This window comes from Vulpes vulpes, chromosome 12 (assembly GCF_048418805.1).
Source record: "Vulpes vulpes isolate BD-2025 chromosome 12, VulVul3, whole genome shotgun sequence".
NCBI lineage: Eukaryota > Metazoa > Chordata > Mammalia > Carnivora > Canidae > Vulpes > Vulpes vulpes.
In genome coordinates this window covers 35,702,666-35,717,872 of record NC_132791.1, presented here as the reverse complement: position 1 = coordinate 35,717,872, position 15,207 = coordinate 35,702,666, and the positions used below count along the sequence as shown (strand labels likewise).

General features: G+C 35.9%; 1 protein-coding gene, 1 non-coding gene and 1 pseudogene across 2 annotated transcripts in view; 1 reads left to right on the top strand and 2 right to left on the bottom strand.

Annotated features, from left to right (window-relative positions):
- The window catches only part of LOC112921923 (large ribosomal subunit protein uL30-like), a 215,474-nt pseudogene that overhangs the window by 88,245 nt on the left and 112,022 nt on the right, over nucleotides 1-15,207 (top strand).
- The window catches only part of HAUS6 (HAUS augmin like complex subunit 6), a 45,171-nt gene continuing 30,301 nt past the window's right edge, over nucleotides 338-15,207 (bottom strand). Inside the window, exons 13-17 of the mRNA XM_026001448.2 lie at nucleotides 10,028-10,094; nucleotides 9,589-9,771; nucleotides 7,251-7,386; nucleotides 5,108-6,148; nucleotides 338-3,813 (exon numbers count right to left, since the gene is read on the bottom strand). Of these exons, the coding sequence (XP_025857233.2) occupies nucleotides 3,752-3,813; nucleotides 5,108-6,148; nucleotides 7,251-7,386; nucleotides 9,589-9,771; nucleotides 10,028-10,094 (1,489 nt within the window). The 3' untranslated portion in view covers nucleotides 338-3,751. The remainder of the gene's footprint in view (nucleotides 3,814-5,107; nucleotides 6,149-7,250; nucleotides 7,387-9,588; nucleotides 9,772-10,027; nucleotides 10,095-15,207) is intronic.
- LOC112922029 (small Cajal body-specific RNA 8) lies at nucleotides 10,186-10,316 on the bottom strand. Its single transcript, XR_003235367.1, has one exon.

Sequence of the window (15,207 nt, the reverse complement as noted above, 5' to 3'; positions counted from 1 at the left end):
CAAAGTCCTTACCCCTGAAGAGCAAGAAGCTATTCACATGTAAGTTATTAACCTCTCCTAAGCATGGCCTTTGGCAGTAAATTAAAGGCTTCAGATTAAAAAAAAAAAAAAAAAACCAACTCTTAAGGATAGATTTCCCTTTTAAAATCACTTTAAAATACCACATATAGTAAACCTAATTAAAACAGCAGTAACAAAATACATTTACCTGAATCACTTAACCTCTCAAATTTCTTTTGTTGATCAAGTTACTGGTAGACCTTTATATGTGATCATTTTAGGAATTACAAGGCATGGTTCTTTTTGATACTATATAGGAAATTCCAAAGCCAGGTGGTATAATATTGAATGTTTATTCAAGACTATGGTGAATAGAACATATTTACAAATAGTCCCATAAAGGACTCACAAATATTTTAAAGTTGGCAAGTGGACTTGACTTGCACAGTGTGTGAGGAGAAAGAGCAACTATGTATCTGCAACATAATGTCAAAGAGAATTTTACCTTTGCAAGTATTTCTACATTAAGGAAAATGTCCTTAAAACATTTTAATTTAGTATTCCAAGAGTAGGAAAAAAATAAGGTTTCCTTTATAAAGGTCTCAAGAATTCCTGTTTTTTTCCCTTAGAGAAAATGGATTTCATAGATCATGGTTTCAAAATACCGTATTTTTTTCAATTAAATTCCCCCAAAATGTTTTTTTAGCCTCAAATACTCTTTATTCCACTTGATAACATTTTTCATGTTAAACATTCCATGCTTGTCCTCTTTAAACACGTAAAACAATTAGGACAAAAAATTAGGACATTCTGTCATTCAAGTTGACACAGAAGTCAGTTTACACACCTTTATCTAACAAATAATGAATATAACAAGGTACATTCTGTATAATCTGCTATGAATGTAATGAGAAAAATATATTTACAGCAATGAAGGAGCACTCTTTACCATTATTTTAATCCCATCACATAGGAGTCAAAGAAAACAATTCCAATACTTAAGTATTTGCTAAAGATGATCCATGACCCTTGAGGATATGTTGGGTGGATACACACCTCCCACATCTACATAGGCACATATATGCATATGTATATCAGTATGACTGCAAAGATTACATACAATCATGAAAAAATATGGTAAAAGCATTAAGTGAAAAAAATACTAAATGAATAAAAGATAAACTACAGATCTTAGAGAAGGGGTAAGTCCATGGGTTTGGAAGGGATAGATTAGGACTTCAAGGAGAAAGTAACACTAGGTCTGAGCCCTAAAGAGCTATAATTGTGGATTACGATTTCTAAGGAGCCACGCTCACCAAAGCAGCTGAGTTTTAAAAAGGTGGAAGGGGACAATAGTATAAGGAGAAATAGAGGAATCCACGTAGGGGACGATGTATGTCTTTAAATTTTAACCCTGTTCTAGAATTAGCAATAAACCATTACTGGAATTTTTTAAACTAAGTGATCAAAACAGTCCCTTAGAGTCAAAAGGTAACTATGCAGGCAATACTGGAGAGGGAAGAGCCAGAAGGCAGTTAAGTCATAATCATGATGGTTTGGGAGAAAATGATAGATAGGAGATATTTTTGTTTATACCACTGGCATATAAAGGACAGGAAAGAATGCCAAAACTCCCAACCTATCACAGGTACAACTCACTTAACAATGTGGTTTTTGTAAATCTATACTGTCCATAGACATTTTGATCTTTTGATTCTCAGTAATTAAGGGCTTCCCACCCTTAATGGTGAACTTGCACTTCCTTTTCAATTAACCTCTAAAGCAGTACATATGTAATAATATACTTGCTTCTTTAAGGTACCCCAGAGCTAAATGTGACTGTATTCCCTAGCAGTGTTTCTCAATCTTTTAATTGAGCCTAAGAATTATCAGGGAAACATATTTAAAATATAGATTTTTAATCCCCATTTTAGACCTACAAAATCTACAGTTTTTAGGATATATCTCCAATGATTCCTTGAGTCCCTCTTAGTCATTTAAGCTCCCTCCCTAGCTTCAGTATCATTGTCTGCAGAATAGATATAATAATCACTATCTTAAAAGTTAGGGCAATTAAATGAAACAATATGTATTAATTTCTAGGAATGGCCCCAACACGTTGTAGATGCTAATAACCCTACCTCCTCCCTAATACATTAAATTTGGATTTACAGGTTTAGTGGGTTTTCTTATGGTACAGTACAGGACAGTTTCTACAGTAGATAGATCTACAGTTCGTGATTTGTTGTATTAACTAATAAACGAACACAGCCCCCTAGGAGAAGCTGTTCATCCTCTTTGTTTTCCACGGCAAATAAGGTAGTTAGTGTATGTGCTCTTCTTGTTTTTTTCTCATAAGACTGGCCTTCAAATTGGGATCAGACAACTTAAAAAGCCCAAAAGGAGTGAAGAAAGATCAAGCCCATCCACCTCCAGAACCCTTCCCTTCAACTTTTCTCCTCTTTACCAGTTTCTTGACAAACAGACAAGGTTTTGGTGGTAAGAAATGGGACTAGACAGAGGGGTACCATAGGTGCTACCACCATTCCAGTCCATGCTCATTGCTCCTGGTTCACACAGAGCAATGGCATACACTGGGATGGTAGAGACAAGCTCTCTCTTCGAGGATCATGAGAGTGAGGCCTCACATCTGACTTCCACATAGTCCAGAAGGTCAATAGGGGGCCAATTCCTGTGGCCATATCCTTTATCCTAGCCTATTAGTTACTTCGAGAAGGTCTTGTGATATAGTAAAGAAGGAAAATAGGACTGAATCCTAGCTTCACCTCTGACTTAACTGTGACACTGAACAAGTACCCTGAATTCAGTTTTCTCCAACTTACTTTGAGGCTATTCATAGTGGTATACTGATGGTTTTTGAGAAGGAAAGTAAAACAATCAAAATTCACTGCTTTTCCTAAACACTCCCCCCCCCCAATAAACCAACAGGAGACTAATCAATTTTTACTTTTTTTTTCATTAAAATATAAAACTAGGGTTAAATTCTCAAAGTCTAAATTAGACTAAATATAAACCTGTACAACCCATTGAATGGATTTATAGTTTGACAGTGTTCCTTTTAAAAGTATCTAGACATCTTCCATTTTTTTCCTTTCTTCTAAATTCATTCTGCGCCAGTCCTTCACCTATCATCACATACATATTCGATTACACATTTTTTCCAGGACTAACTTAATACTTAAATAATAATTAAGCCTGCATAGAGCTTTCCTAAACTTAAACTTACTCACCCTGACTACACATCCCAAGGTACTACTCTCCTCACTTTTTTTGGTTAGTACTATAATGTTTCATAAAGAAACAATAAGTTACATTATTTCCCTAAAATGAAAGATCAGTATTCAATGGTTATTATGTTAACCACTTAATAAAAGTACATCAAAAACCACTTATATTTATGTTAACTGAAATTATAATGTAATAAATTAAACTAATACTTTGCTATTTATTTAATGCTTACAAATTATTCAAGGAATCAAAATGGCTTCACAAAACCTAATGTCTGCTTCCCAAATACTTCACATTTTAACCTCAGATCCATACAAAAAAAAAATCCAAACATACTCTACGTAAAAACTAATGTTTGCTAAAAGGCATTATTTAGGATATTTTAGACCTTGAAAAAAAGTTTTACTTTCAACATTTATTTAAATTATAAATCTGTTTTTATCCTGTGACACTGCTTGAAATTTAAGTACATCATAGTCATTAAATTATCTGGGTTTCTGCTTCATCTTTTCAAGTCCGACTGAAATTCATTTGCATCAAGGGTCTTATTCAAGATTTCTTCTTCTGCAAGGGTGATTTTAAAAAAGAGAAAAGGATAATCAAACATTACAAAGAAAAAATTAAATAGGACAGATTCCAAATAGTTGCAAATTTCAGTCTTCTTAAAAATGTTCACATGCAATAATATAATATTTATAAGAAAAATACCTGTAATAAAACTATAATAAAAATTACCATTATTCTCACTGAGGTATCTTTTCTCCAGAGAATATCAATATACCCCTCTTAGAATACTTTTCAACATACCAGTGTTTAATTATCATGGGCAAACCAGAGTGATATATAATTAATTTTATCACCAGATCTTTATTTGCTCTAACGTGCATTAACAGCAGGGGTTTTTTTTCATCTCTATGATGAAAATTTTCAACACAGAAAAGTAAAGAGAATTATCATTAACCCAATGTATCCATTATCCAGCTACAATAATTATTAATGCTGTTCTGTGAACTGGGTCCCCCTGTAAGATATGTTGAAGTTCCAACCCCAGTACCTCAGAATATGGCCTTATTTGGAAAGAGGGTCACTAAAGATATAATCAGTTAAGATGAGGTCATTCTGAACTAGGGTGGGCACTTAATCCTGTATGACTGGTGGCTTTATAAAGAAACCATAAAGACACACAAGAGGAGAAAGCCACATGAAGATGGAGACAAATCAGAGCTGTGCTACAAGCAAAGGAACACCTAGGGCTACCAGAAACTAGGAAAGGCAAAAAAGATCTTCCTCTGGTGGCTTCAGAGGGACCACGGTCCTGCCAAAACCTTGATTCTAGATTCTAGCCTTCAGAACTTGCCTCCAGGGACAACAAATTTCTGTTGTGTTAAGCTCCCTGGTTTGTGATACTTTGTATGGCAGCCCCAGGAAACTAATACACTAACCTATCTTGTTTTGTCACCCAACCTGCTCAAATTTATTTCAAAAAAAATTACAAATATTATCACAAGAATGATATTTAACATGCATAGTGTTACTCAACCCATTTTTAGAACCATCTTCCACTAGCCAAGATTTTGATGAGGTTTACTTTTGATAGTCTGTATTATAAAAGCAGTAGGTTTCAGAGGTTTGGTTGTTTTCTACCCATCCCACACTAACTGTAAACTATATAGCCATCACTTGAGATTCTAAAAGTACCCACATAAGTGATAGGTTCACTCTTCTCATCTTAGTCAAGGAAGAGCACATTTTGTCACATTAACAATAAAAACCATGTAGCATTTAAGCATACTACTGTTAAAAGAGGCTAAGAGAAAAATTCAACAGGTCAATACACACAGGTCTGATTCAATCTTACCTTTTAAATTAGGTAGAAGTTCTCCAAGACTACATGGTATTGTAGTTTTCAATCTTTGTTCCACTGGAGAAAACTTAATTAGTGGTGAAAGAGACCGTTTTCTTTCACCAAGGGACATGCATAAAGATGGTTTTGTATAGTCAACATGCATATCATGACTGTCTAAAAAGTCAAGCATATCATCTGTTTGCATGTTTGTGGGAGTAGGACTCAATTCTGGTTTGTGTCTTCCAAGTGTTTCAGGATTGGAAAGGCCACTTTCTTCCCTTTTCTTGGAGAGAGATTTTTTCAGAGCTTCATATCTACGGCAAATAGCCTGTAAATTACAGTCTGATCCTGGAGTAGCTGGTCTTTCTCCCACATCTTCTGGAAAAATGCTACTGTGCAAAGGACTATTTGGTTCCAGTTTAAAATTGGCCTCTGTACTACTGGAGCTATTAAGACTTAGGTTACCAACTTCTTCTGGAAGAGTTTCATGTAATATGCCAAAATCAATATCCTTTAAACTCCTGGAACTAATTCCACTTGATACTTGAAAAGAGTCCCATAACATACTTTTATGCATGAAAGGTTCCTTATAAGAAGCTTGCAAGTGGTCAAGGGAAGTCTCCTCCTCACTGCTACCCATCACAACTCTCCTATTACCTGTAGCAGGGGAGATTGTCTCTATTCGGCTAGTTTCTAAAAGCTTGTTCTGTAACGCTGCACCCTCCAAATCTTGCTTGCACATTACTTTCTTACTTAACAAATCTGACTGATTTTGTATTGATGGTCCACCTGTATGACTGGTCACTGTATGTTTCTGAGGCACACACTTGAGGCAATCTGAAATAACTTTCTCTTCCGGCAAATGGGAATGGCTAGAATTTGATACAGTGCTTGCTGAGAGAAAGCTGGTCTTGCTAAATTCTCTTGGATTATGCAACGCAGGTAAGGATTCTGGCAATACTTCTCTATGTTGAGTATCCATCTGAATTGATTCTGTACTTCTGTTATCTTCCAATTCAACAGCTTTTCTCCATGAACTCCTAATTTCACTTACTGATTAAATAAAGGGGAGTAAAACACAATTTACTAATATTCCCAAACAGAGCATGCAATTAAAAATTTAATTTCTAGTGCTCAACATAAAGCTACTGACTCAATACATGTTCCACAGATATGTCCCCTGGATGACAAGACTCTACAACAAACCAAAAGACCAACATCAAAGAACTCCTTCTCCAACTGATCACAAATAACAAAAGCTGTCCCTGAAATGTGCATATACTTTCACACAACACATACAAATTACATGAACAAGAAAAGATGTTTTCTTATTCATCTAAGCCAGAGTTCAGCAAACTTTTTCTCTAAAGAGCAGATGGTAATATTTTAGGTTTTGCAGGCCTCTAGTCTGTGGCAACTACTCAACTCTGCCATTGGAACATGAAAGCAATCATAAACAATATACTGACAAATCAGCAAGGCTATGTTCAATACAACTTTATTTACAAAAACACACAGGGCAAGGTAGATTTGGTTCACAGCCTGTTGTCTGCTGACCACTGATCTAGTCTGTGGCTAGGTTCAACCTGAATTTAATCAATTTAACTTCAAATACGTTGTTTCTAGCAGCAAAATGGAAATTATATTTAATTCAACCAGGATGATGTGCCACATGGACAATTTCAGAATTTTGCCAACACAGATTAAAGGTTGTAAGAAAAAAGTACTGGGCAGTATAGCTAGCTTGGGAGGGGTAGAAAAGACTTCTATACACACAATTTTTGGCTGATGTTGCTGGCTGCTGACTGTAAGGACACAGACTATATACTCTATAAATGTTGATCACAGGTCAGATGTGGAGGCAGAGGGGGTCTTAAAAGTGCTCAACTCAAATATTTTCTAAGAGCCAAGTAAAACAACAACAAAATTGCAGAGTATCAGGGCAAAATAATACTGCTTAAACACTGCAATAGCTATGAGAACACCCACAATTAATACTTCAGTAAAAGTCCCTTACATCATAACAAAACATTGCCACTAAAGTGAAAGATGGAGAAAAAGAATTTTAAACTGAGTTTCCAGAAGATATGTCAGGCCACAGATCTAACAGTAGTAATGTCTAAGAAAAAATAAGTGATAGAAATCATTAACTTACTCAAGTTTTCTGGCGTTCGGGGAATTTGTTTCCTTGTTAAGAATGGGTTAGAAACTAGAGAATCAAATATTTCCTCTAATTTTACTTCTTTTCCATTAGAGGGCTGTGGTGAATCCGATAAAACTGCCCTTACAACCTAAAATAGAAAAGGTAAGCAAAAATTACCATCCTCCTTGGTAGAATGCAACAAAAGCCCTGATAAGAACAAATCAGCACCTGATGGTCAGCAGCCCCTACCACAGCAAATGGCACAAAAAGCCGCTCAAAAACACAGCTCCCAGTCACTCCATATAGTCTATCTAGGCACAATTTTCTGAAGGAAAATTAAACACAGAACTGTTTCTTCCCTTCTTATCTTAACTGGATATCCCATTATAGAGGAAAGGTAAAAATCTTAATACTTGAGAAGATTCAGAGGTAGTCCTGATGACACAGTGACATAAGCTACTATATGCTACATCCGTGAACTTGATAATTCTGTATCTGCTAAAATAACTACTTTTAAAGCAGATTCCTCTTAAATATAACCTATTTGCACAGTAACCTCTATTAACAAATGAAATACACTCTGACAACATTATATCTTTGCCAGAAACCTCATTATCAGACATAAATTAGTAAACAAGGCATAGGAATACATTCTAAAATAGATAAAGTATACAATATTAAAAAAACAACTTCATTAATTAAATTTCAATAAAACTGAAAAACAAAAAACATACACATTTAAAAAACTGCCCCAAGAGCACTAAAAAAAGCTTCCTACAACCATAATCAAATGACCCCCACTTACCCTCCCCTATGAAAATAGGATTTCTTATAATTCAAACACTAAATATTTCTTGTCACAGACACTATTAAATTAATTTCACTTCACTTTCAGAGCTATATGAGATTTTATGACTCTCTTCTTCTAATCCATCCCATTTTACTGCTAATATAAATTCTTCTAATTGAAAATGTCTCTCTTTCCACATCAGGAAAGAAAACAGAATGACTGACCATCTCTTATGTGGATTCCATCAACCAATAAAGAGAAATAATATAAACCTGAGAGATTTTGAAGTATTATAGACCAAGAAACGGGTCCAACCTCCTCATGTTAACAAACAAGAAAATGACTGATATCCAGCCCTCATATTTGGACATTTTTCACTTACTTTGATCAAGATTGAAATAAAGGAGGGAACTCCAATACCTGAATCAGTATGTACTAAACCAAATTTTTCTTTCAGTCTCTCAAGAATATAAAGTAGCTGATTTATTTTCAGGCTCCTTATCCAAATTCAAACAATGCTAAGGGATGTTGTGGGAGACTAATAAAAATAACATTAGAGAATGGCTTGAGTATTTGTATACACTTCTGCAGCAAATAGTACAATTTGACTATCGAGCAATAGTAGCATTATGTAGTTACTTGCCAGTGTAAAGTCTCTTGTCAGGAAAACCAAAATCACGAAAAATGATGCATTTAATGGCTTTTTAAATATTTAGAAAGGAAAAGGACAAACACTATGCTTAGTGATAATATGATATTACATAGTCTTTGTCCTTAATATTCAAAAAAAGAGGAAGTTTGGCTAAGTAACAAACATTATTATTTTTTTAAAAGCAGATTATTTGGGGATCCCTGGGTGGCTCAGCAATTTGGCACCTGCCTTTGGCCCAGGGCGTGGTCCTGGAGTCCCAGGATCGAGTCCTGCATTGGGCTCCCTGCATGGAGCCTGCTTCTCCCTCTGCCTGTGTCTCTGCCTCTCTCTCTCTCTCTCATGAATAAATAAATAAAATCTTTAAAAAAAAAAGATTATTTTAATAGAATATAATCATTGGGTGTATTTATCTAACAATTTATATAATCGTTAATTCCAAAAATATCATACTAGTATTATTTTTATATTTTTGGGTATTTATAGAATCGGACATGGGTTCTAACTCATGATCTATATTTTTTTTTTTTAAAGAATTTTATTTTATTTTATTTATGATAGTCACAGAGAGAGAGAGAGAGGCAGAGACACAGGCAGAGGGAGGAGAAACAGGCTCCATGCACCGGGAGCCCGACGTGGGATTCGATCCCGGGTCTCCAGGATCGCGCCCTGGGCCAAAGGAAGGCGCCAAACCACTGCGCCACCCAGGGATCCCCTCATGATCTATATTAAATCTATTTCTACTTTCTGGGAAGTCCAGTTTTGCTTTAACCATGATTTTCATTTTCTGTGCTCTCCTTTCCCAAATTAACCCCAGTTAAACAATAATTAACTGTAACTTCACTTACAATCCCAATGCCAATGAGAAAATAAAAGATATTTCAGTGTATGTATTACAATATTTTTCTAACCTCTTCTACCAAATGATCCTGCTCTTTTTGAAATGGATCCCTATTTTTAGGTGGCAGAGACCCTCCAAATGTAGTATTCTCTGTACTTGCAGTATCTGATGATGTAGAATTTTTCATTTCAAATTTTGGTGTCTTGTTAGAAAGTGTTTCATTTCCTTTTCTAGGAGTTCTTATCTTCATGTCCTGAAGAAGACAAACATGTAATGTTAAAACTAATGATTGCAGCTGATCTTCATTAGAGGTTCATGAGTTATCACAAACCTATAAAAAGCTAACATTATTATGAAATTCTATGTTCACTGGAACAATTAAATAATTCCAATATTTCCGTTTAGAAGCAATAGGAAATATGTAAATACAAATTAATTAGGATATCAGCAAAAATAACATTTTAACATAAGTTAATGTGATCAAGATTAAAAATGGTTTTAAAATATACCTTTTCAAGTAATCTAACGCTGTTTCTATCTGACGATGAAACTGGCTGTGACAGGAAAGAAGCAGGTCTAAAAGGAAAAAAAATCACAAATCCAAGTTACATACAGTAAAGAATTCTATTCACTTGCTATATCTGAATAACCAAAAAAAAAAACAAAAACCTGTCTGCCCCGTATCTGTCCGTTACGATTTCCCTCAATTCGTCCCGGTCATCAAAAGGCAGTTTATTCTAGGGAGGTATCGTGACAATCAGAGCAGTACTTCAGCTCCATTTGTGTATCAGCCTCCCGAACAGTAAACATTTTCTTAACCACTATATATTTTAAGACAACTTTTTTTATAAAGTTGAATGACTTGATGAACACTCAAAAACTTGAGTACATAGTAAACACAAATTCAATTAACTAGAATTTTATCATCCTTAGGCTTCAGATCACAGAATTTAACTGTAACAGAGACCTTAAGATTTTGATCTTTCATGTTCAAAATCAATTTCTCTTATTCTGAATCTTGCACAATAGCACATATGTTAGTTAAAAGTCATAAGGTTATTTAGTTTAAGTCTGCTGCATTCTACACATAGTACTCTCTTAGATTCTCTGTCTCCTTTGGATAAACATAAAAACCTTACACATCAATTACAAAGCAAGTGGTTAAATGTTTAAAGCCCTCAAAGTGATGAAACTTCAGCTTCATCTTGAAAGAGCTTTCAAATTCAATCATAGATGGATGAGGTCTATCACCGGTCAAAGCTTTTCTACTCCAGGTAATACAAAAGGCAAGATTACCACAGAGATCACTTTCAATATCAAGCATGTTGGTGCTTTGCTTTCTGTTCATAACCAGAAGTATAAAATTAATAGCCTTAAAACATTTATGTAACAGCAAATAGGCTTTTTCAAACTTTTTCAAATACACGCTCCTTGGAATCATCATCTACCTTCCAAATACAATGCAAGATCACTAAAACTGCTCAAGCTCAACTTTGCCTTGACAGGATATAATTTAGATGTCAAAGGAAAAAATTAATCATCTAGTTGACTTTATCTTAATTTATCCAAAAGTAACATTAAAATGATCAGGGCAGCCCAGGTGGCTTAACAGTTTAGCGCCGCCTTCAGCCCAGGGCCTGATCCTAGAGACCTGGGATCGAGACCCACATTGGGCTCCCTGCATGGAGCCTGCTTCTCCCTCTGCCTGTGTCTCTACCTCTCTCTCTGAAATAAATAAATAAATAAATAAATAAATAAATAAATAAATAAATAAGCAAGCAAGCAAGCAAGCAAGCAAGCACGGCCTCTGAAACAGGGCTAGCAATCTATGATACCACCATCAGATTGTGAGTTCCTGGAGGACAAAGACTGAACTTCCTGGTTATTACCAGGAACTCAGTGCCTGGTACTTGGCAGTGCAATACATGTTTATAACCAACTGATGGATTGACTGAATCAACAAATAGACGTCACCTGAGCATGAGGTTCAAAAGATGGATGCCCCCAAATTTTTCTATTTGGATCATTCTTACAGATCATTCTTTTTTTTTTTTTTTTTTAAAGATCTTATTTATTTATTCATGAGACACACACACAGAGAGAGGGAGAGAGAGAGAGAGAGAGAGGCAAAGACACAGGCAGAGGGAGAAGCAGGCTCCATGCAGGGAGCCGAATGTGCTCAATCCCGGGACTCCAGGATCAATGCCCGGGGCTGAAGGCAGGCACTAAACCACTGAGCCATCCAGGGATCCCCTTACAGATCATTTTTAAAAGAAAAAAATGGGAACATATTCTCTACCTTCCTCTCTCCCTTTTCTGAATTGGCAACATGGTATTAGCCCTGCTAACATCTCAATCTAAGCCAACTTTAAAGCAGCCTTGACTCAGTCCTTACTCTCTACCCACTTACTATGCCAGAATTGAGGCCCATAAAATCCTAGCACTGTGAAAGATAAAGACAGAGGGTGTTGATCCCACAATGGAAATTTATACTAAGGAAAGAGTATATCCAAAAGAAAATAAGAAACAACACATTTTTTTATAGCAGTAAAAAAATTGAGGAAAACATAAAAATCTAAAAATAAATGTCATAAACCATTATAAGGAAAAATCAGTAATATAATGTTAAAACATACATACACACAAAAAAAACTGTACTTACGGATATTGACGTCTAGAAAATTTTAAGTGGATTAAATTTACATGTTTGTAAATAAAGCCCAAAAAGACAACTTGCAAAGTCTAATAAGTGATTTGTTAGATTTTTTTTTTTTAATGTTTTATTTTATTTATTCATGAGAGGCAGAGAGTGAGAGAGAGAGACAGAGGCAGAGGCAGAGACACAGGCAGAGGGAGAAGCAGGCTCCATGCAGGGAGGATCTTGCATGGATCTTGCTCCATGCAAGATCAGGCCCAGGCCAAAGGGGCGCTAAACCACTGGGCCACCCAGCTGCCCTAGAAATTTTAACTAACTATTCTTCATTTTTATTTTGTTGTTCCAATATACCTAAAATTAACAAAGAAGTAACAAACAGAAATTATAAAAAAATTTTGAGTAAGATATGAGATTAGAATTTCTAAGGCTAAAGAAATTAAGTTGGCATGCACTCAAGATAATACTGCCCAATCTCTGAAACACAATAAAGGAGAAACTGTGAAGGGTAAAGGTCTAGAACTGCATCGCCCACACTACAAATATCAGGGAATCCTCCCTGCCAGAAACCACTGCAAAGGGTAGTGCCCACAGTGCACAGCAAAGGCATCACCAATCACTGAATTCTCGTTTAAAGTACGGTGAAGCCTCCATCAGCTCACTCTGATCAAAAACTGCCATGAGGGGGATCCCTGGGTGGCTCAGCGGTTTAGCACCTGCCTTTGGCCGAGTGTGATCCTGGAGTCCCAGGATCGAGTCCCACATTGGGCTCCCTGCGTGGAGCCTGCTCCTCCCTCTGCCTGTGTTTCTGCCCCTCTCTCCCTCTCTCTCTGCATCTCTCATGAATAAATAAATAAAATCTTAAAAAAAAAAAAAAAAAACTGCCATGAGACTAAAGAAGACTACTTCTATTTTGGTACCTATGAGTGACAAGTGCATATGAAAGGGCTAATAACACACTGTAAAAACCACATTATTTCTATGTTTCTTAAGTGAACAGTGGTCCTGATCATATCCACATATGAATTTCCAAATTAACTACACTGATACTGATATAAGATACCATTACAAATAACAGCTGAACTACATGTTAAAAAAAAGAGGTATTATTTTCAGTATAGTCTATATTACACATTACTAATGAAACATTTTATTACAAAATATCTTTACAGTAAAGAATTCTGAGGAAAAAACCTTATTTCCACATGACTCAATTCTTCACCTTTCTTCTGTTTTGATATCAAGCAGCAATAATAATTCATATCCCATGAGCATTTATTTATCCCTCACCACCAAAAGCCTTCCGCTAAACTGTCCCTCTTCAAAATCCCAAACCTACAATTAAAGTATCAGAAAATAATTAAAAGATCTAAAAGCTTAGAAGTATAAATCTGGAAATCAAATTATAATTAATACAACCTCGTTTTCCTATACTAAGAAAATTCCACCTGAGCTAAATTCTTAGGGGCTAAGTATCTGAAACTGGTAGAATTCCGATAGCATCGGGCAGCCCGGGTGGCTAAGTGGCTTAGCGCCGCCTTCAGCCCAGGGCGTGATCCTGGAGACCTGGGATCCAGTCCCACATCCCACGTCGGGCTCCCTGCATGGAGCCTGCTTCTCCCTCTGCCTGTGTCTCTGCCTCTCTCCCTCTCTCTCTCTGTGTGTCTCTCATGGATAAATAAAATCTTAAAAAAAAAAAAAAAAAAAAAAGAATTCTGATCGTGTATCTTAGTATAGAATTTTACTTCAAAAATCTTCAAGCTCAATGAAGTTCATAAATAAAATCTGATCTATGATCTATGAATCAAGCTACTACCTCCATCAATCTTTAGTCCAGCAAGAGACCTTAATCAAATATTTCATTTGCTTTCTCAAGGAAAGACAAACCAAAAACACAACTGAAGTTGGGAAGCATCAACTAATACCCTTTAATGAACATGCTTTAAGAACAGTAATAATAGGATAAACAGTGAAACCCAGTAACTTCACTATCTCTTCAATGTCAAGTTTTCACAATAGATTTTACTATTTTTCTTTAGGGACTCCAAAAATCAACATAACATCCAGATCTAAGAATAAAAATATAAATCTTCCACAAGTAGGAACACCTAGGTTGCTCAGTGGTTGAGCATCTGCTATGGCTCAGGTCGTGATCCCGGGGCCCTAGGATCGAGTCCCACATCAGGCTCCCCACAGGGAGCCTGCTTCTGCCTCTGCCTATGTCTCTGCCTCTCTCTGTGGGTCTCTCATGAATAAATAAAATCTTAAAAAAAAAAAAAAGAATTACTTAAGTAATTTATTTCCATATCTGTGCCTGAATTACATGGAGAAGTTGGACTGAAAGACCCTTATTTAGGTCAGAGTAGTCAAAAAACAAAAACCAATAAAACACCTTGTTCAGTATGTCTGTACTTGATTGCTACTTAATAATACTTAGTTTCAAGAAAGAATATATATATTCCCCAAATAGATTACATACATTTAGAGATTTGGGGGGGTTTCTTGTTTTGTTTTGTTTTGTTTTTAAAGATTTTAATTATTTATTCATGAAAGACAGAGAGAGAGGCAGACACACAGGCAGAGAGAGAGAAGCAGGCTCCATGCAGGTAGCCCGACGCAGGACTCGATCCCTGGACTCCAGGACCATGCTCTGGGCCAAAGGCAGGCGCTAAACTGCTGAGCTACCCAAGGATCCCCTAGAGATTTCTGTTTACAAAATAAACCATCTGTTCTAAGAGCCAAAAAATGATAATAAAGAAAACAGACAATAAAGAAAATAAGAACACTCCTGAAGGATATCATAGTAAACTAAGGTTTGGTTTTCTCATATGTTAAAAATTGGGGGATTAGATTAAATCAGAAGTCTTCTCTTTTTTCTTTTTTAAAGCATGGAACTCTTTTTATCAAATGGCATACAAAATCCCCAACATATATCACAGATAAAAGAACTAGCTGGTCAGGTTGAAGTGGAAAAAGGCTAGAGGTAGCAACAGGCTAAAACAGATTCATCCACAGTATCAGGGGGTGCTGCAGAAC